The 20881-nt window shown below is 39.6% G+C and overlaps 1 protein-coding gene across 8 annotated transcripts in view; it reads left to right on the forward strand.

The window, feature by feature from the left end:
• The window catches only part of VMP1 (vacuole membrane protein 1), an 89018-nt gene that overhangs the window by 5392 nt on the left and 62745 nt on the right, over positions 1 to 20881 (forward strand). For 5 of the 8 annotated variants that reach the window (XM_074975029.1, XM_074975028.1, XM_074975031.1 and 2 more), the window contains exons 2-6: positions 1267 to 1403; positions 7781 to 7882; positions 10498 to 10633; positions 13396 to 13486; positions 15709 to 15819. In XM_074975029.1, coding sequence (XP_074831130.1) covers positions 7807 to 7882; positions 10498 to 10633; positions 13396 to 13486; positions 15709 to 15819 — 414 coding nt within the window. In that variant the 5' untranslated portion in view covers positions 1267 to 1403; positions 7781 to 7806. Of the gene's footprint in view, positions 1 to 1266; positions 1404 to 3531; positions 3684 to 7064; positions 7198 to 7780; positions 7883 to 10497; positions 10634 to 13395; positions 13487 to 15708; positions 15820 to 20881 lie in introns of those variants that run through there. The other 3 variants (XM_074975034.1, XM_074975037.1, XM_074975035.1) reach the window with 3 other exon arrangements.

The following is a 20881-nucleotide window of genomic DNA, read 5'->3' on the forward strand; positions in this document are numbered from 1 at the left end:
TCTAGACTGCTGGGCCAGCCAATTCACTGCTGTGTGGAAAAAACATGAATGGCAAAAACTCAACCTGAAACACTTTGAAAGGGAGTAAGAATTCATTCTTTTGTGAGGAGGAAGTGAGCCTGGCTATAAAAATGCAACTTTTAAAATCTCTACTAAAAAAGGTGAATAAAATGGGATTATTTTCTGAATGTGTTGAGTTCCTGTCTGCTCCTTAACATGGAGTAAAGCCAAATTGTTGCTTTTCTAATGGAAGAATTAAATTAAGCCTCCTTATTTACATTTTTTCCATTCTAAAATTCACTAGGAAAATGTGAAATTACAGAACTGTGGGGATACTGGTTCTGAAGTGATGTCCGTCCTCAGTTTGGAAAATGGTACAGAATACTAACATTCCCTATAATTATTCTAAATAGATTACTTCTTAAGTTGTTTTTAAAGGAAATAACTTTTAAAAATGACTTCTGGGTATTTTAGAGGAGGACAGGCAGAGTTTGCACAAATAAGCACCACTGAAGATAACTTGTACAGCCTCAGTGGCTTGCGTTTTGGCTATTAATATTTATACAATATAGATAAAAAGGACTAATGCAAATATGCATCACTCAGGTACTCGGATTGTTCCTGATCCTCCAATTGGAGCTGCACAGGTAGACCATTTTAAACTATGCAGAGCCCTTGTTGAAGTCAGTGAGGCTCCTCACAGGCACAAATGTTCAGTTCATGTGGATCTGATTGTAGGATCCGAGCTTTTAATAACTGAAGTGGCATCACTAAAATTGGAGGGCTATGAGCACTATGGATTAATTCTTTTTAAAAGGCATCCCAAAGTCTTGTTGAAAAGATGAAAAAGTTAGCCATCGGGGGTTTTTTCAGATGACTTTTCTCAAGCTATATTTGACTAAAAATTGGAAAGTAGGTCTGGTGAACAGAGGCATGACCCATTAAATGGAAGCCTGTGGTCTTTAAATTACTTGTCCTTTCCTTTGTGGGATTAAACAGTTTTAGCTAGAAGAGCGTTTTAGTACTGGAATATATGCACTCATATCAAAGTAACCCATTATAGATAGATCTATGGAGATTTTGAATGCCTTTAAGATGTGTCCTAATTTTTTAATTGAATGCTCCCCTTGAGTTTTCAAAGTATTAAAACATCTCAAGATGTTACTTTTTATATTTTCTATGGGCTTTTGGGGGAGTTATTAACTGTCAAATTATGAATTGTCAGTTTTATATCATGTGATGAGCAGGCAATATCTTCCTCTATAGGGGGCAGAAGATCTGGGAGAAGAGCACTTACTTTGGTCTTGAATGTCTACAGAGCTGACAAGAGAGTAGACTGTCCTGTTGGCTTAATACACAGAAGAGGAGAAAAAGATCTGAAATACTGAACAGGAAGCTAAAAGGTATATTAATGTTTCATTTGCAGGCTGGTTTTTGTTCTTTACTGGCAGAAATTCATTCGTGAACAGATAATCCATGACTATCTAGTGGAGGAAAGTGTTTTTATTTTGATAAGAACAAGGCATTGTCAATCTAGCCTTCATTAAGGGCTTGTCCACACCCACAATGGGGCAGCAGTGCATCTGCCCTGCTCAGTGAAGACACTACCTACACTGATAGGAGAGTTCTCTTGTCAGTGTAGGCCCTCCATCTCCCCGAGAGGTGGTAGCTGTGTGTATGGGAGAAGCCCTCCTGTTGACACAGCGCTGTATATACCAGGATTTAGGTCGGTAAAACGATGTTGCTCCGGGGTGTGGATTTTCTCCACCCCAGAGCGACATGGTTATACGGACCTGAGTTGGTAGTGTAGACCAAGCCAACATTGTTGCCTTTGGATTAGTAATGAGTGTGGGTGTGGTAGAGGGAGGCAATTAAATCTAAAGTAAAAAGAAACCTTTGTTTTAGATCACTGTCTCTGCTCTCTGCGTGTCTCTGCATCCTGGGCCCTGTTGTATTTACTGTGGAAAGAATGGACTTTCATGTTTAATTGGTCATTTGGTGTTGTAAAAAGGGAAATGTTAGCTCTCAGTGGACAGAGAAACTCACAACTGGTCATTTGTTCAGTGCCTTCCTACTATTTTGTGTTCTGTGATCAGGGTTTTAGTGGCCTGTCATGCTTGAGAACTGCAGCGAGTTATGTTAGGCAGTGTTATGAATGTGAGTCAGAACTGGATGGCTACCTTTTAGTGAAGATGTTTCTTTCAAGGGGCCTTGTCATGTTGATGCTAATAGCATTTTCCATTAGGGTTGAACATCTGTTCCAAAACAGTGTTAAATATCTGTAGACTTCTAGTGACTACAGTCTAGTTCACTTGTGATAAATCACATGGTTCATGTTTAAGGCTGCGATTCTTTCACAGAGATCGCAGAACTCACAGATTTTGTGACCTCCGTGACTTCCGCAGTGGCTTGTGCGGCTGACTTCAGGGCTGCCAGAGCAGCTGGGCAGTCTGCTCAGGTGCCCCATGGCTAGCCACACTGGCTGCTGCTGGAGCAACCCCAGGGCCAGCTGCTCTAGCAGTCCCCGGGACCAGCTGCACCAGCCGCTGCTTGGGAGGCCCCAGGCAGCTGGTCCCAGGGACCGCGGAAACAGTGTCTGGTGTGGCTGGCTCTGGGGAGTGCCTGAACAGCATCCTGGGGGTGCCCTGGGGACTGCCTGAGCAACAACAGTCCCAGGGCGGCTGGAGCAGCGGCCCCAGGGTGCTTGGAGGCTGTCCGGAAAGTGATCCCTAGGAGCAGCAGCTGGGGAGCAGTCAACCCCCAGCACTTGCGCAGAGCCCCCCAGAGCAGCGGGGCACCAGAAATAGAGATTTAATCGCCAGTATTTTTGGTAAAAGTCACGGACAGGTCATGGGTGGTGAATTTTTATTTATTGCCCGTGACCTGTCCATGACTTTTACCAAAAATACCCATGACTAAATCTTAGCCTTATTCATGTTTTGTCACTTCTGTAGAGTTGTTGTTTCTATTAGAAGTGGAAGAGCAGGGGGCTTTTTGTGTCTTGTAAAAACGTGTCTAAAATTGTAGTTTTACATCATGTAGCTTTTCTCACATTGGTCTGTAGTTACTTGCAGTTTAAATTTAAATGGTAACGCCCTCTGTACATACATCCTACAGTGACAGAAGGGGTTTTTCCATTGCTGTAGTAAATTCATCTCCTCGAGAGGCAGCAGCTAAGTCAACAAAGAATTCTTTACAGGGGTTAGGTCGACTTAACTAACCCTGAGTGAGGTAGCTAGGTTGACCTAAGTTTTAGGTGTAGACCAGGCCTAAGAATAGCACTTTTAAAGACCTGTATGCTGCCCAGCACTGGGATAAGGATTCATGTGCTAACTTTGAGTTATTTGTCCTAATGAGGTCTTGGCCTTGGACTTACCCTGTATTGTCTTTGAAAACCATGAAGTTGTTAAAACCATTTACTTGTTTCCCTGATGTTTAAATATAACGGGGAAGGTCTCCTCCAAAAATCTTAGGTGCAGTGATTAAGGGGAAATAAGGGATTCTCAAGAAGCACTTGTTTACCTCTTGCAGACTGGAGTGCACTGTTCGCTCCTCAGACTGGAGTGCAAAGTACGTCTCCTGCATGACTTTCAGTCACTGTGAGTTGGAAGATGAAGATACCTTAGTGAGTTCCTGAGTGAATGGAACGTCTCCAGGCTGGTGTTTTTGGAGATTAGCTTTGGGTAAGCTCCAGAGTAGGGCATTCCAGCAGGCCCCTCACAATACTGAAAGGAAAGATTTTATACACCAGGCTGACTATGCTTTAAGTACAGTTGACTGGAATTCTAAATCAGGAGTTTTAATTTGGTTTTATTTTGACACTACAATAGTTTGTTGTTATGAATTGTTTGTAATTTTACTCCATAGTAACAGCCACAGTTTTTATGAGCCTTTTGTTGTTGTTGACAAAGTAACACTTTGACTACCAGTAATTGTCTTTGTGATGAAAAATGTTATGAATCACACTACAGCTGAATAGAGTATTGTGGGGCTGGTGGGCAGTTCGCCAAGAACCTTTTGTGAGTGAATCCTGGGATCGCTCTAACACACAAACAGTGTAAATAGCTCAGATGCAAAATGAAGGGAAAGTTGCCTTCTTTAACCCCCTATTTTGAATGATTTATTCCGCTGTTTGCCGGTCACTGCATTATATTAGGCTGCTTTCTGTCTAGATACGGAATGCATTTCCTTTTCAGTGCTCATAAGAGGTGAGGGTCTGATTCAGTGCTGGGGCTTAACTTGCTCATCGCGCACGCACCTGCACCCCTTTTATAGATAGATTTGAGCAGACTGTCCTCAGGTATCTTTTTCTCTTTGATCTGGGTGAGGCATCTCGGCATTATTCATTAAATACTTGGCAAAAGATCATAGAGGATGGTCAGCAACATATGAAGGGTCTTACGTGGACACCAGTAAATCAGGAGCTACTGTCCCTCTTTGGCCCCAATCATATAGGTAATACAGTAATCAATTTCCTTGACAGGATCAGTGTGTCTGTTAGGCCTCAAACAGATTAAAATGTCTAAAAGCTAAACTTGCTTTACTTTCTGCATGTGCATCCTTCCACTTTTTAATCGCAGCGAGATGTTTGTATATTTGAGTGTGTTTGAATTAAGTAAAACAAAAATAACTTTTGAATTAAACAAAAACCTGGGCAAAGTTTGTCAACTGCACCACACTCAGACCTGCAGTGTGAAAAGCACTAAATGCCCTACTTCTGAACCCAAGTGCTTAAACTTGCTGCATAGGCCCTTACAGTTTTGCCATAGAGTAAATGTACTTGGGACCTTCTTAATGATTATGTAACTTACAGAAGTTTGCTAGGAGATTATATACGTGCTTTACTGTAAACACTAATTTGTGTATTTGATGTAACATTACACAAAGCTAAGCCCTTTCCAAGCAGACAAGGTAAGATTTGCTCTCTGTTAGCTGGATTTGTATAGTACAGAGCCTCTATGCTCCTGGGAGCTGTAGATTTTTCCTGCCTTTAAAGTGTTTAATGGACAGCGGTGGAATTCAGCTCATTAAGCATTGGAGAATTGCATGAAAACTAGATTGTAGCATCAAACCATCAGAGCACTTTGAATTATATTGCACTAGCTCCATTTTATTGAAACATAATTAAGCAGAGTGTACAGACACAATCTTTCCCCACTGCTTAAAACTCTCCTAGCTTGGAGGCTAAAACTGTGCAAAAAAAAGAATTAAACTAAAATAAAGAATAAATAGATCTTATTTATGCAGTTTTGAAATGCATGTTGGCTACATTTGTCATGCATAATGCCTGTTGTATTTTGCTGACTTCAGAGATGAGCAGTCTTTCAACTTGGCTCTCAAAAACCACCTCCCTAAGAAAATGGTACCTGTATAATCATCAGTAAATGCAACTATGGTCTTCCAATTTCACTATTTCCCTTTGCAGCCCCAAGCCTAGTAAACCTCTCTTGCATAGCCAGTTAATAAATGTGGTCACTAGAAGTGATACAGTCTGCCACTTCGTGGAATTGCTGCCCTGCTGAAATCAAGAGATGGTCAAACATTTGTCCCTGTGTCACATAGCCACACCCATGCTATGTTCTGATTTGTACTGGTGCAATTCCACTGCAGACAATGGGGTTATGCTAGTGTAAAACTGGTGTGGGTGACAAATCGGGAGAGTTTCTGTCTGCCCTGGTAGCAGTTCTGAGAACATCCTTGAACTAAGGATTCTCATGTGACAGCATAGCTATGTTGTAAAGCTGCTGTTGTCCCATTTCAGCACTGTGTGATCCTTAAGGCATGGCAGGTTTTTGCAGCCTCTCAGGTATCTATCATTCTACAAAAGGAAGCTTTTGCAAGGTCACATTGCTTTGTCTGCTATTGGTTTAGTCCTTTTGGAACCCTTTAGCATTTGACTAAACAGTTTCTATTTGCAAAATAACTAGTTTAAACACTAATTTGTTTAAACACTATGTTGCTCTTGCTCATTTGTTAATTATGGGGAAATATTTCTTGGCGGAAAGACTGCATGAGTGATTACTGACGTTTGGCTGATTTTGTTCATAAAGCTTACATCTTTGGGCAGAGAAATAGGGTATTTAGTTAAAGGGATAATAACTTAAAATCACACTTCCACCTGAAAATGTTTTGCCAGCTAGTGTTACAAGTAACACATGAGACTCCTACAACTGAAAGAGATTAAACTATAGTATTGATAAAAAGGGAAAAAAGAATAACTTGGTGCATTTGCCATAGTCAGTTTCTTCTGTTTATGTGGGATTTCTTACACAGCAACAGTGTTGTGAAAAACATTTGTTAAAATAGTAAACTGAGATATGTAACCCAATAAAAGTCAGGAAGGGACATTTGGGGCAAGTCCTTGTATCTGAAACATATTTCAACTTATTTTTTAAATTGACTAGATTTAAAGTTTCCGCTTCCCCTTAAACTGAAGAGCGAGCCTCTCATTCCTGCACAGCTGAGTGTCCACTTGGTTCTTTTTTCATATTTGTCTTGAAAACTATTTTCATTTCCTACCAATGTGCAGTTTATATAACTATCATTTTAATAGGCTTCTCATGTCAGAAGGAAAAGGAGACTATCAAAAACTGTAAATCTTATTTTGTAAACCAAGAGAAACTTAACACAAAGAAGATGTTTTAGCTTCCTAGAGTATTTCTCCCAAAACAATTTTTGAGAGGCTATTTTAAGATGCAAGAGTTAAATTTTAAAGTAGGGAACCTCACTGGGTTGTGGAGGGAGTTTGTTTGTTTTATTGCATAAGAACTGTCAGCTGGTCAGTAGAAAATATCTGTTGCAACATTCTATTTCAGGCTGTCCTCCCACATGTTGCAGCACTTATACTCATGAATAAGGAAGAACGTAGTTGGTTGTTAAAATTCTTTAAGGATGAAAAGATGTAGACAGAAGAAAAGAGCAAATAATGGGGGAAATGTATAATTTTCAGATCACTTTAGAAGGAGGCAGATTTAGAGCATGTTTTTACTGTTTTTTTTTTTTTTTTAATTTTAGATTGTGCTTTAGCAAACAAGGGACAAATCTATATCCTAGTTCTTGAACTAGGTTATTTTTATTAAGGATGTGAACTATTTGGTGGATTGTTGCATGCATGATTAGCTGGTGGGCATGTGCCATCGTGCAGTCTGATCTAGTTTCTAGTGTGAAGAACATCGAGAATATGGAAATATGGTTTCAGTAAGTATTTCAGAATTAATTTAGGTAGGGTTTTTCGATTTACAACTTGGCTTTGTAATTTGGTCAACTGCAAAGCCAGCTGGTAGCATACTATTATTTGTCCAGTGGCTGTAGTGGTGTGTGTTCTTTCTGTGTTCACCACACTTCAGTTTTGAACTCTCATGTGTCACATTAAAGGTACCTAGTGCTTAAATTAACTGAAACTTGTCTTCAGTGGCAACTCATGGAACCAGGAAAAATGGGTTGCCTAGTAGAAGTGATAGTTAAAAGTTGAGCAGAGTTGTACTTTGTGGAATGTTGTAAATAATGCAGGGATCACATCAGAGTTCGGTTCTGCAGTTTAGGTTTCTGTGTATGTGAGATATGTGGTTTAAGATTGCCTTTGCCATATTGGCAGTTCATTCACTTCCAACATTTCTATAATGTTGTATTGCAAGAAAGGTAAGCATGCTACGTGGGTGGCTTGGACGTCGGCATACTGATGCAGGATCTCTCCTTTTCATCCTCAGAATAAGTAATAAATGGAATCTTATCTGTTATGGGTAATCATTATACTTACACTTTTTTTTTTGGTTGCTATTAGATCCTCATAAGTGACTGATCTATGAAATGGCAGAGAATGGAACAGATTGTGACCAGAGACGCATAGGAATGATCAAAGAACAGCACAATGGGAACTTTACAGGTAGGCTGAAAATGGCTGTTCCCCCTCTAGTCTAGTCAATCTGGTACCTGCAATTACCCTCAACAGACTCTGAGGGAATATGTGGGTTGGGAAACTTAGCCCAAGTAGAACTGAGGGGGAGACTGACATAGAAATATACTGCCTAAACCAATTCCGTATCCTTACCATGCACAAATCCTATTGACTTGAATGAGTGTATGCTTAAGAGCTGCAGCATCAGGTGCTACATGAAAAAAAAAAAAAAAATCTTTTGGCAGGTATTTAGGTTTAGAAAGCATTCCATGCAACTCAGCCCTTTGACACCAGAGATTGTACTCGGACAATGAAAAATCTACCCTACTTTGGGAGAAACCCAAATTTTAATTTCTGAATTAGCCCTTCTGTAAACTATAGTTTGCCATTTGCTAAAGAAGAATTACTGACAAAACAATTAGCTTCTCTTGGTTACTCTTTGCCGGTGTGTTTCTGTCAGTGGGCCATTTCTTTGAACTAAGATAGAACTAATGCTTAGAGCATGGGATCTTATTTATGGAAAGATAACCAGTTAGCTGCTTTATGCTGTATTTCATAACAATGATCATAATCTTACCTTGTTTCCTGTCAGCTTCATATGGTTTGTCTGTGCCAGTGCATGCCCCTATGCAGTTTAGCATTCTGGATCTTTCTCTTTCCTTACCTACTTCGTCTCTAGTCACTGGTTGCCATATATATATACTCTGGACTTCACCATTCTGAAACCAGTGGGTGCCAGTGCCATCTCTGTTTCCTTTGCTTCCCTTCTTTCTGTTTTTCTTTGGTGGAATAATCTCCCTCTATGTTTATACCATTAGGTTTTGTTTTGTTTTTTTTCCAGATTTCTTCAAACCACTCATTTATTGCTCTTTAACCAATTGTTCTATTCCTCCTCACACTGTTTTGCTAAGTTTGTGGTCTTTTTCAACCCCTCATTTCTTGTATTGGTATTTGTTCATAGTCCATCTTGTAGCACTTTTAATAACTGTGAAGTGTCTTTGTTAAAGATGTTCTGTGAAATGGCAGAGAATGGAACAGATTCTGAAACCAAAAATATAGCACTATTCAAAGAGGGGGTGGATATCTATATGGATAACAAGAATATACAAGCTTTTTATATTAAAGTTATAGAAGGGACACACAACCTCATGCTTCAGCGGCTTAAATCAGTCTTTAACTAGTAGGGGTTGGAAAGAGACTCCCCTGGAAGGCAAGTGATTCTGCATATGCCTACTATGGGGTTTCTTGCACATCCCTCTGAAGCATCTGGTGCTGGCTACTGTCAGAGACAAGATACGGGACTAGAGAGAACCAATGTCTGATCCAATATGCAATTCATGTGTGAAATAAACTGTATCAGAGGTTATCTTATAAGGCAACATGGACCAGTGTCTAAAACACAGGCCTGGAAGTCAAGTGACCTTAAATTCTAGTCCTGATTATACTGTATGGCCATGCGCTGGCCTCTATATCTACCTCACAGGGGTGTGAGGTTTACTAGTTAATGTGTGTAAAATGCTCTGAACTTGTAAAGCACTATATAAATATTTGACTTTATTAGATGCACAAAACAATAGAAAAATCACTGTTAGTTGGAATATGAGGGTAACCAATCTATATCTTGGTTTGCTTCGTAATCTGTCTGTTTACATCAGTGCACACATGCTCTTCTGAGTGAACAAAATTCCAGTTCTTCTGAAAAGCTTGGCAAAATCCTTGATTTACATGATCCTGGACAAGTCATCCTGATCCAAATTAGTTAGTTTTTATTCGTGTTTATGGTACTCTCAAAAACTGCACTAAATACTGCCCATAAAAATCCTTCCATTCTTGTTCTCTAACTTTTAATGTGTAACACCAGGGATTTTTAAACCATGTGCAGTGTTTAGTCTTATAACTGAATTACTGGAATGAAACGTCTCTTCACATTTATAATGTCTAAGTTGGTTAAAGACAGCAGGTCAAACAAAAAAGTGCGCTCTCTAGATGGGATCCCTATTTTTCGGTGGATTCACTTTGTCTGGGTGATAGAGTGGATGGGCCTTTATAAGTAACCGTTCATGCATGGCCTGAGGTTCTGTGCACAGTGAATGATGTTCTTCTCCAGTTACACAGTGGCCAGCAGACAAAACTGTGTAAAGAGCACATGCAATTCAATCCAATTTGATTGGAAATAGTTTTGGAAGGGCACCAAATTAAAAAGTTCAAGATAAAATTTGGCTCCTGCAATGGGGAGTGGATATTGGCTGAATATAGCCGTTTATGGAGGCAAGTAGTGTAGCCTCTTGCATAAAGACTTACAAATCCTAAGTTCCTTGCAGCCCAGGTCAGCACATTTCTTGTTTAAATACTTTGATGGCCATCAGTCTCTGGAGCAATTGGTCAGCTGAGTGGGGGAACCATGAGCCTTCCTTTGCTGTAGGTCACTTCACATGCATAGAGCCCCTGGAGGAACTCTCTACAAGGGGAGGAGGAGACACTGCTGTGAGCACAAGTGTTAATTTCCCAGAGAAGTTAAAAATATCATGGAACTTTTGGTTGGGGTGGAATGTGAACTGTCAGCTTGTCGATGTATTAACTCTTCCATCCATCTTCATTTCCAGACCCCTCTTTGCCATGTGAACGGAAGCGAAGGGACCGAGAAGAGAGGCAAAATATTGTGCTCTGGAGACAACCACTCATTACCTTGCAGTATTTTTTCCTGGAAACCCTAATAAACTTGAAGGAATGGACCATAAAGTAAAGATCACCTTTAATTTCCATCTCTAAGCTCTGTGGGGTGCTTTGATTCAGTAGATCATTGTGGCATCTCACATTCCGTGATGGTTCACGGTTATAAATCTGGTTCAAAGAAAAATACTCTTTTTTTTAAAATTTATTTTAAACAAACCATGTTCTCAACTGCTCACCAAAACTTGTGTGTAAATTGCATTGATATCAAACTCCAAATTGCCTTGATAAATAGAAAAGAATCAGAGTCTTTATTTCTGAATAATTGAATATCCTTCTTTGAAATGACAAGATAGTGCTTAGGGAGCCTGACAGCATGAACTATTGTATTAATGACTGCATCTAGACGGGAGCTCAGATTTTATTATTATATGCCTTTGAAACTCATTAAGGGATATTAGTAACTCCCTATCAGGGCAAAGTTCAAGATTGCCTGGCACTTGTATTGATGTTTATGAAATATAGAGAGGACTTTGCTTTTAACCGACGTGTTCCCTTCCACAGTAGGAAATAATCTATGGTGGTGCTGTCTCTAAACCATTATTTGCAAATGGTATATTGAATAGGCTCTCACTATGATTAGGATTGTGACCCCCAACCTGCCTAACATTCCTTCCTAATGGGGAAGGGTAGAGTTAAGTTTTTACTGTACTAAACATGAAAAGCTTTGTATTGGAGAAGGATAAATATGAATAAAATTATCAAGGGAGAACAGCATTAATAACAAGCCATCCTAGCATGTTGATAATTAATGGACTTGTGTTCAGAATGAGCCTATGATCAAATGATCAATTTCCAACCAAGTAGGTATGGTCTGATGTGGTCTTGGGTAATGTTAGCAGTGCCGTTGTTAGAATGCCCCTTACTGAGGGCTTGTCTATATGGAGACTTAGTGCATGGCAGGCTTGGATGTGAATCTGCTGTGTACGTCAAAGCACGCTGAACTTCTAGTGCACAGCTGCAGGGTCTACAGCCCTGGCCACAGCACGGCAGGCTGGTGTGGATAGATTCACATCCGACTTGCCATGCATCAAGTCTCTGAATAGACAAGCCCTTTAGTCAGTTGAGAATGCTGATGATAAGCTGCATTCACCCACTTTCCAGGCCAGAAGGAGAGTGCTGATATATGGGGCCCATTCAGAGGAGTGAGTAACTTAAACGCTGATCTTCTGAAATGACCCATGTGAAAAATAATTTGTGGCTTATGTAGTGTATTCCTAAAAAATATCCTCTTGCACTTTTTGCTTTCTTTCAGTGTTCTTGGGCTTGTTTCTTTTGAGAACTGTTTTTCCATGTCCCATATACATTTGTGACACTGTTTATTTAAAATTCTCTAACAATTTACTAAAGTACACCCTAGAAAATAACATTGGAGTTGATATTTTATCCAATTTGATTGGTACCTGGCTTTCTATATTTTAAACTTGTGTATCTGTCTTACATCTTATATTGTAACACAGCAATATTTTGGACACTAACATTATGCAGTATTCACAGAAAATAATTTAACTGATTCTGTTTTAACATATTAACAGACACAAATTCAGATTGTCCTATGCTGGGTTATACTATATTGTTATTAAATGGTGCTTTAAAGGGTAACTGTCAATCTAAGAATTGCACTTCCTGTCTGAATTCTTAGCCTACTGTTACAAGTAACACCAAATATTTCTATAATTGAAAGAGATTAGGGAGTTTTCACCTTGTTTAATCATGCATTTGAGTGATTTGTGTTTAGTCAGTTTCACTGTTTCCCCTATATGGCAATTCCTCCCTGTTGATTATGTGGGATTTGCACAGCGCAGCAGGGGAGAAAAACCCCATATAAGGGCAGATGTGGTTGTAAAAAGACAAAAATTGGCAGGGGACTAGTGTGGTACCTGAAACTTTAACTATTTTACAATTTACTTAATTGCAGTTGATAGTGTTGTTTTAAAAACACGATTAAACAGCAAATTAAAATTTCTGTAATATGGCATTAGGTGAGAGTGTAATTGTGTTAGATTGCCAAGAAAAGGATAAAATAAATGATCTAGCCTAAACCAGCTGTGCACAACTAAGCAAAAGGAACAGTTGTATTGCAGCCTTGTAAAGCTAGATAGACACAAAATCCAAAGTAGCTGGATCTCAAATTACATAAAGAAATACTTCTCCCCTTCCGCCCCCACTGATAATTTCCTTACACTTGATAATTAACTGGAAGGTTTTCACATTACATTTTTCTGAGCTGAAACCAGAGACCTTTTCAAGGTTTAATTTCAACAGATTAAGAGAGAACCCAAATAGTTATAAGACTACCCTTTCTAATGCCACTTTGCCCTACTGGTCAGAGCATATGACTCAGAGTTAGGAGTTTTAGGTTCTATTCCCAGCTCTCCCACTGACTTACTGTGACCTTGGCTAAGTTACTTAACTACTTTGTACCTTGCTTTACCCCTCAGTAAAATTGATAATATGGCAGTACCAGTTATCTTGGGTGTCAAGGCTTAATGTTTGTAGAACATGGAGTTAATTGGATGAAAAATACTTTCAGTTTGTATAACAGAACTCTCTTATTCCAGTTCCAAGTGAAATCAGATTCCCATTAAACAATCAAGACTCCTCAGTCTCTTTTAAGAGAGCTTTGACCTATATCTTAAAATAACAAATTTGTCAGGCTGTCTTTTTACCCTTTTGATGCACCCCAATAAAGCTGTTCTACAGTGACACAGAGGTGGCCTTGCAACGAATGGAAAAATATGAATGACCCTAACTGTAATTTGTCTTTTAAGATTGTGGCATCGCCGAAGTATCGTGGTGTCTTTTTTGCTGCTGCTTGCAGTGCTTACAGCTGCGTATTATATAGAAGGAACACATCAACAGGTATGCAGTTCATCCAAGTTATTTTCTTTTATGGCTGGCACTTCCTATCCTTGTCCTATCAAAACGTACACTGAGGGGATTGAATAATGTCATACAGGAATGGTAATGCATCTACCTGAGCGTTCATTTTATGCAGCTGTTAATTCCCCCTGTCGTGCACTCCCTTCTGCTGCATAGCAAATGAATCATAGATGGTAAAGATAGGGAAGACCTATCCGATCATTCAGTCCACCTCTGTGCAGCCGCATGTATTCTACTTGTCATCCATCTCTGAATAAGTGCCACTCCACATCTGCTTTTCAGAGTGTTCAGCACTGGGCTCTGCTGTCAGGAAAACTAAGGCTAAATGGGACCATAATCTACCAAAATGTCAGGGCTCCCAGGTAGATTGTTTCTTCCTCCTTGCAGAGGATTCTTCAAACCATCTGGGATGGTCTTTCTCTCCGGACATAGAATAGTCTAATGGACTGAGCATGGGGGTGGGAATCAGGAGCTCCTGAGTTCAAATCCTAGTACTGTTACTCCCAATTCCTTTAAAATTGATTTTATACCTACCTCCTTCTCAGGTGATATGAAGATTGATTGATACTTTTTGCATTGGTGCAAAAATGTAAACCATTATAGAAATGTAAGTCAGGGAGGAAGGCAATACCAAGTCTCTGATCTTGTCCTGTGGGAGACAGCCCTGTCAGCCCAGCCCTGCAAAGGAGATGGCTGGCTGGAAGCCATCAGCTATCCTTTCTTGTTGCTCTGACTCTCTCTTCCATGCAGCCCTTTCAGATTCCAAAAATCTTGCCTAAATCCAACTCCACCTGCTTCCCCATTCAGAGATTTGACTGCCCACCTGCGGTGCTTGCAACATGTGCAGCAAGAGTCTTAACTCCCACACCAGATCTTTTATGTAGTAACCTAGCACAATAACTTTTCTGATTGTAATTGAATCCCTTGGTATAATTTTGTGAGACCTAAGAATAGGTCAGCCCAATGAGTCATGTACCTGGGGAAGAATCTTATGCAGTTTTGAAGCATTAAAGTACATTTCATTCTGCCAAACTGTTAGGCTAACTGCCTTTTAGGTGCTTTTACAGGCATAGCAAGAGCCTCCCTGTTGCTATGCAAATGTTTGTTGGTGCTAGAGAAATGACCCTTTGCATTTCAGTGGGGCTTTGATTCCCAACCTCAGCCAGGAGATCTAGGTGCTGCCATTTTCGGATTGGTGTTGGTCCCTTTCACTGACTAGCATTCAATATTGAAAATGGCCTCTAGTGCTCGTTTTCTCCATCCTCTGATGTGACTCATCTTGTTCTTATCCTTGACCTGGAAAATCAAGAGCCTGTAACATTGCAGAACTCCTACACTTGCTGTTCTGTTTTTAACACAGGCACACCTTTATTTAAATCCAGAGGCTAATAATCACTTAGAATTCCCCTTCCAAGTGTTCTCTTACCATTGCTTTTATTAAGAAAATATAGAAACACTCAAACTCACTCCACGTAGATAGTGACTAAGTCCACTAAGTGTAGATAGTGACTAACTGACTACCATCTGGCTGTTTGGCCTCTGAAATGAGTTGGTGGCTCAGTCCTGTTCTCGGTGGATAAATATCTGCTTCACAAGAACTGCCCTCACATTTGGTAGTAGCTGGCAATTTTGTCAGTTTAGAGTTCAACTGAACTCCCATTTGACCACTAGGTGGCTCTGACAGATTAGGATTGAGATAGTTTGGCAGATCATGGTGAGGAAGTTTACACTACTTCCGTACCTGTTGTGTGGATAACTATGGAAGCTTAGTCTCCTGGTTATCCATCCCATAACCTTTCACAGGCACTGTGTTCCCGACAGGTCTTTTGCTTTATCATGCAGACATTAATGGTGGCTAGAATTGAATTACAACTATACCATTTCAGAGTAGCCGCCGTGTTAGTCTGTATTCGCAAAAAGAAAAGGAGTACTAGTGACACCTTAGAGACTAACCAATTTACCATTGAGTACACTCATTAGTATCCTCTTTGGATCATTGCCGTTTACATATAATATCTTTAACACTAGCTATACCTTACATAGATCAGCCTGTTTTGAGAACTGTCTAGAATTCAAGTTCGGTCATTTTGACACTAATAAATTATCTTAAGCACTTCGGAAGAGCAACTGCACCTTTCTTTCCTCCTCCATGAGAATTCACTCATCCTGTTTTTCTTTTGTGATTTTTTCTTGTTTTTCAGTATGTGCAGTATATGGAGAAAAAATTCTTGTGGTGTGCCTACTGGGTAGGCTTAGGCATTCTGTCCTCTGTTGGACTCGGAACAGGTCTTCATACTTTTCTACTCTATTTGGTAAGAAACCTACAACTACATTTCCTTTCCAATCACATTATTCCTTTTTATAAGGTGCTTTGAGATCTGTGGATGAAAAGTGCTATATATGAGCTCGGTGTTATATACTTGTGGACTTTAAAAAAAAAAAAAAAAAATCATCCATGCTGTTGGGTCTTTGTGATGTCATCTTTGCTAAATGGTATTTTGTAACCTTGTTTTGTTGTCTCTATGCTATATATCATATTGAATTCTTGGTGAGATCCTGCAGTTGGAGATCGTCTTTACCTTGCAGAATTGGATCCATAATTTGTAATGATAATTTTCAGTGCTATCTGCACTAGTTAATGCACTTAAATAAGCAAGGAAGTTTTCTAGTATGAAGTAGCTGTAACAGATGGAAAATGGGGTCTGGACTAGGTTTTTTAGGATGCTTGGGTTTTTTTGGTAGATCAAAATGTTAATTTTCCTAGCTGAAGCTTCTGAAACATGTAGTAAATTATTCTTATAGCTCAGTCCACAGTAATTCTGTTTTATAAATAATAACAAGATACAGGAAAAATATGTCTAGATACCACACTAAATTAACCTCTAAATCTCTCTGAAGACAACCACATTGTGTTGTTTATCTCAACTTCAAATTACCTCGAAAAGTCAGGAAAATTTTGTTTTCCATTGGGCCAGTTCTTTGATTACAAAACAACTATCGTGGTTTTAAAAAAGGCTTCATGGCTGCAAAAAATAATTAAAACCGTTTTGTGCAACCAACCCCATGTTGTATTTGGAACAGTTACTGATGGTTTAATTTTAGGATTGCTTTAATCATGACCAATAACACATAAAGCATTTCGGGGGAAAAAGGAGAACTCTTGTTGTTTTCCATGCAATAGAGCAATGCTGCTCAGACTCAATGACAACTGTGAAGGATGCATTCACTTGAGCATTAGGAATGTGTATGCACCATAACTGCTTTCTTAAAGTCTTTGTCGGGAGCAGAAAAGGGGAGACGTAACTATCATCTTCACTCTGAATTAAGGTGAAAAAAGGTTGTGAAGGTTACTCAGTTGTTAATTTGAGTTATATGGAATGTTTTAATACACTCTGGCTTTGGTTTCCTTTATTTTTCCCCTCTGTAAAATGGAGAGATTAGTAAAGGGGAATGTGTGTGCAAATGTAAATAAAAAAGAGGTTATATTTTTATCAGCAGGTGCAGGATAATTGTCCATCCCACACTTAAAAACCAACACACATTTCCATTGTTTGCAGGGGGAAGTTTAAAGCATAGGCTTACATGTGCAGTCTGTTGTTGACAGTAGAAGAGAGTGCATGGAAAATGGCAAAGCTCTCAGGATTCCTGTTGAGAACCCTGCCTAGATTTTTCTACTGTCAAAATCCTTTGCTCTAACTAGAAAATAGTAGCTTCTTTCTGCTTGGAGACTGGAAGAGACTGGAATGTCTTTTGTATTGTGATAGCACCCAAAAGCCCTATGCAGTATCAGGGCTGCATTGGAAGACATGGCTCTTTGCTCCAGTGAGCTGACAGCATATTGGTAAAACTGTAACTGAATAGGACAGTTGGGAAAACTGGACATTGTGGACATTTAACCCACTGCGCATCAGAGCATTAATCCTAGGCTATATATATTGTTAGTTCAGTGAAGTGTGAAAAGTCACATAGCAGCCAAGCATGCCTGAAATCTGAGAGATTCATTTCATCAACTTGTTGTAACACAGTGGAGAGTTTATAGGCACTGGAAAGAAACATTGGAGATGCAGCATCACTGAAGAACTCCACCATAAGGTACAGTGAATAGCCTTTTTAGATCTATAGTAAAGGAGAGTTCAAATGTTAAGTATTTTAAATCCTTTAAAATAGAAAAGCAAATGAAACAGGGCAGTGTTCTACTTACATTTGGCTGTTTGTAGCAGGATACATGAACTGACAGATGTGTAGTTCACTTAATTTTTGTCTAGTCATTAACCTGGCTTAACTGTGTCTGCAGAGTGAATGAGTGAACAGCTATTGTAACACAACATAAAATAGCATCATGTAGGCAGAGAAGCTTGGATTAGTGAAAGTACTTATTGTGGGACTTGTAAAATCCTTCTGCCAATAAAGCTGCCTTCAAGGGCACATCATCTGCCTGCCGAAGTTAAATCAGACATTCATACTAAGCGGGCACAAATCTATGGTTGTCAAACTCTCAACTCCATTGGCAATTGATAAAGAAAAATAGGCTTTATCTTTTGTCTGAAGCATCTTACTGTGGAGGCAAACGTAGAAATGGCAAATGAGGGGCTATTTGCTATGTGAACTTCAAGATACAGTGTGGGCAGATGTTAAGTTTTTCCTATGAAGTTCTCACCATGTTTCATTTGTGATTCTCTTCCTCTTGTCTCAGCCTTGCGTTTCTCTTGAGCAGATAATGCCAAATGTGGTGGATTTTGTATTGCAAATGTGAATGCTAGGATGAGACCCACCAAACATTTACATTTGTGCCCCTAATTCAAAATCTTAACCCCTGTCTTTATTATCTGCACCTCCTAGTTGCCATTCAAACTCTGGCCAGCTTCTGATCATCTGTCTACGATAGTGAGTCCATTTAGCACAGGAATTCTCAAACTGGCGGTCGGGACCCCTTAGGGGGCCGCGAGGTTATTACATGGGGGGTTGTGAGCTGTCAGCCTCTACCCCAAACCCCGCTTTGCCTCCAGCATTTATAATGACATTAAATATATAATAAAGTGTTTTTAATTTATAAGGGGGAGATTGCACTCTGCGGCTTGCTATGTGAAAGGGGTCACCAGTACAAAAGTTTGAGAACCACTGATTTAACGTAACTCAAAGCACTGACTTGTTGAAAATTTACACATTAGTATGGAATTAAATAACTGAGATGTTGACTCCAGTTTGAGACATTACTTGAGAGAAGCAGAAAGTTGGACTAGCATAGTGGAAGACTCCATGATTGGGGACTAAAGTTCTCTCTGAAAATGCATTTCCACAGTACAGTTAAACACTTGGGAGAACTGGAGACATCCACATACTGGGGTTGTGTGCCAACATATGAACCTGTGTGGATTGAGAGTCAGATGACCTTAACGTAAATTCAATAGTCATTCCAGAAAACAGCAACATCTAAACACTGATCTTTCAATGTAAAAGAACAGACAAAATAGACTTCTCTGAATAACTAGAGGGAATTTATTATAGGCCTTAAAATTCAATAGGTGTGTAACACAATTAACGTAAGTGCATTAATACAGGAAAAATGTGTGTGCTGTTTACATACTATTTGGATAAATTGAGCAGAGAATCAATTTCCCACTATATGCAGGGCTGGCTCTAGGTTTTTTGCTGCCCGAAGCCAAAAAAAACAAAACAAAACCCCACCCAGAATGCTGCCCCAAGCATGTGCTTGGTTTGCTGGTGCCTAGAGCTGGTCCTGATTATATGGAGAGAATGCTACAAGTTGTCCTAGGCCCGGTCTACGCTGCTGCTTAAGTCGATGTAAATTACATCACTCAGGAGTATGAAAAATATCCCCTCCCTCCGAGCAACATAGCTTTCATTGGCTTAACATGGTGTCTACACTGCGCTATGTTTGGAGGAGACGCTGTTCTGCCGACTTACCTTCTGTCTCTTGGGGAGATGAAGTACTGAAGTTGACAGGAAAGCACTTTGCCATCGACTTAACGCATCTTCACCAGACTCACTAAATCAATGTCATTGCGTCGATCACAGCAGTGCTGATTTTGTGTGCCGGTGTAAACAAGCCCCTAGTGGTAAATAGGTAGAGCAGTGGTCCCCTGTGCGGTGCCCACGGGCGCCATGGCACCCGCCGGCACCAAGCAACGAAGAGGAGAGGAGCGCATCTGCCAGAGAACATGCCGCCAATGAGTGCTTCCGGCGGAGACGCTGCCGCCGAAATGCCGCCGAGGAGTGCAGCCACCAGAGAAGCGTTGCCACCGAAATGCCGCCGAGAAGCGTCATTGCCCGCCACACTCTTCTGAAGGCATCAGTGTGCTCTTGGCCACAGAAAGGTTGGAGACCACTGAGGTAGAGGAACATAGATGCTGTTTCTTTCCTCCTTCCATATACACTTATAGAAAATATTGTGCAAACACAAGCGGTCCAAATGATGACTGTTCTGTGGACGTTAACTTGAGATTTTCTCAATTCTCAGTGTTCTCAACCATGGTGTCACTTAGCTGCGTTAACTCAGTTATGTGCAGTAGTGCAGGTCCTGCAGTCACTAGGTGGCACTACAAATGTAAAAACACAAATCTGCAACGTATCTAGGCTTGGCAGAAATTGATTTTTAGTTTTATAATTTTGACAGATAATATTGATGTCAATTTAAATGTTCACAGTTGCACACAATTATGGTGGGTGGTGAGACCATAATTATTTAATGACAGTAAATGTTGAGATTCAAAAAGTTTAAAGCTTTATACCATTAAAACACTGTCAACATCACATGTCAAAAAATACTAATTAAATATCCTTAAATCAAACTCTAATAAATTCTCAAGCAGCATTTTTCTTTTTTGGCTATCTGTACATTTCTGATATAAAATCTATGGAAATATTTGTCATCTCTTTGTGTGTATGGTGAAATGGACATTTACAGACATTTACCAATAAAAATATAATCCTTCTAAACGTAAATATATGGAGCTCTTACTGACTTTCCAGAATGCTACCGATTTAAGGATCAAAGGTTTTATTTTAAAAAAATTTTTTTTCATCTCTATTGCTGAGTTAAGTGTATGTGTGTAGTATAATATCAGTTCTGTATCTGATAGCTCCTGAATCTGAGAATTTATACCCTGCATCAAAGGAAACACAAAATACTAACTTGTGACTGCTAGGTGCAACTGCAGAGTGTAATTGAAGTCTTTCAGAAGAGCAGTATAAATGATTAGTCCGGGTGGAAATAGGTGTATTCAGAAGTTCTCCAACTTATCATACAGGTATATTAGGTGTCTAAACTGGTTCATTTAGCTGTCCAATATATCAGATTTTTAAAAATAATTCACAAGCTCTCTAGGTAAAAGATTTTGTGTTCATTGCACATTA

This window comes from Natator depressus, chromosome 17, assembly GCF_965152275.1.
Source record: "Natator depressus isolate rNatDep1 chromosome 17, rNatDep2.hap1, whole genome shotgun sequence".
Taxonomy (NCBI): domain Eukaryota; kingdom Metazoa; phylum Chordata; order Testudines; family Cheloniidae; genus Natator; species Natator depressus.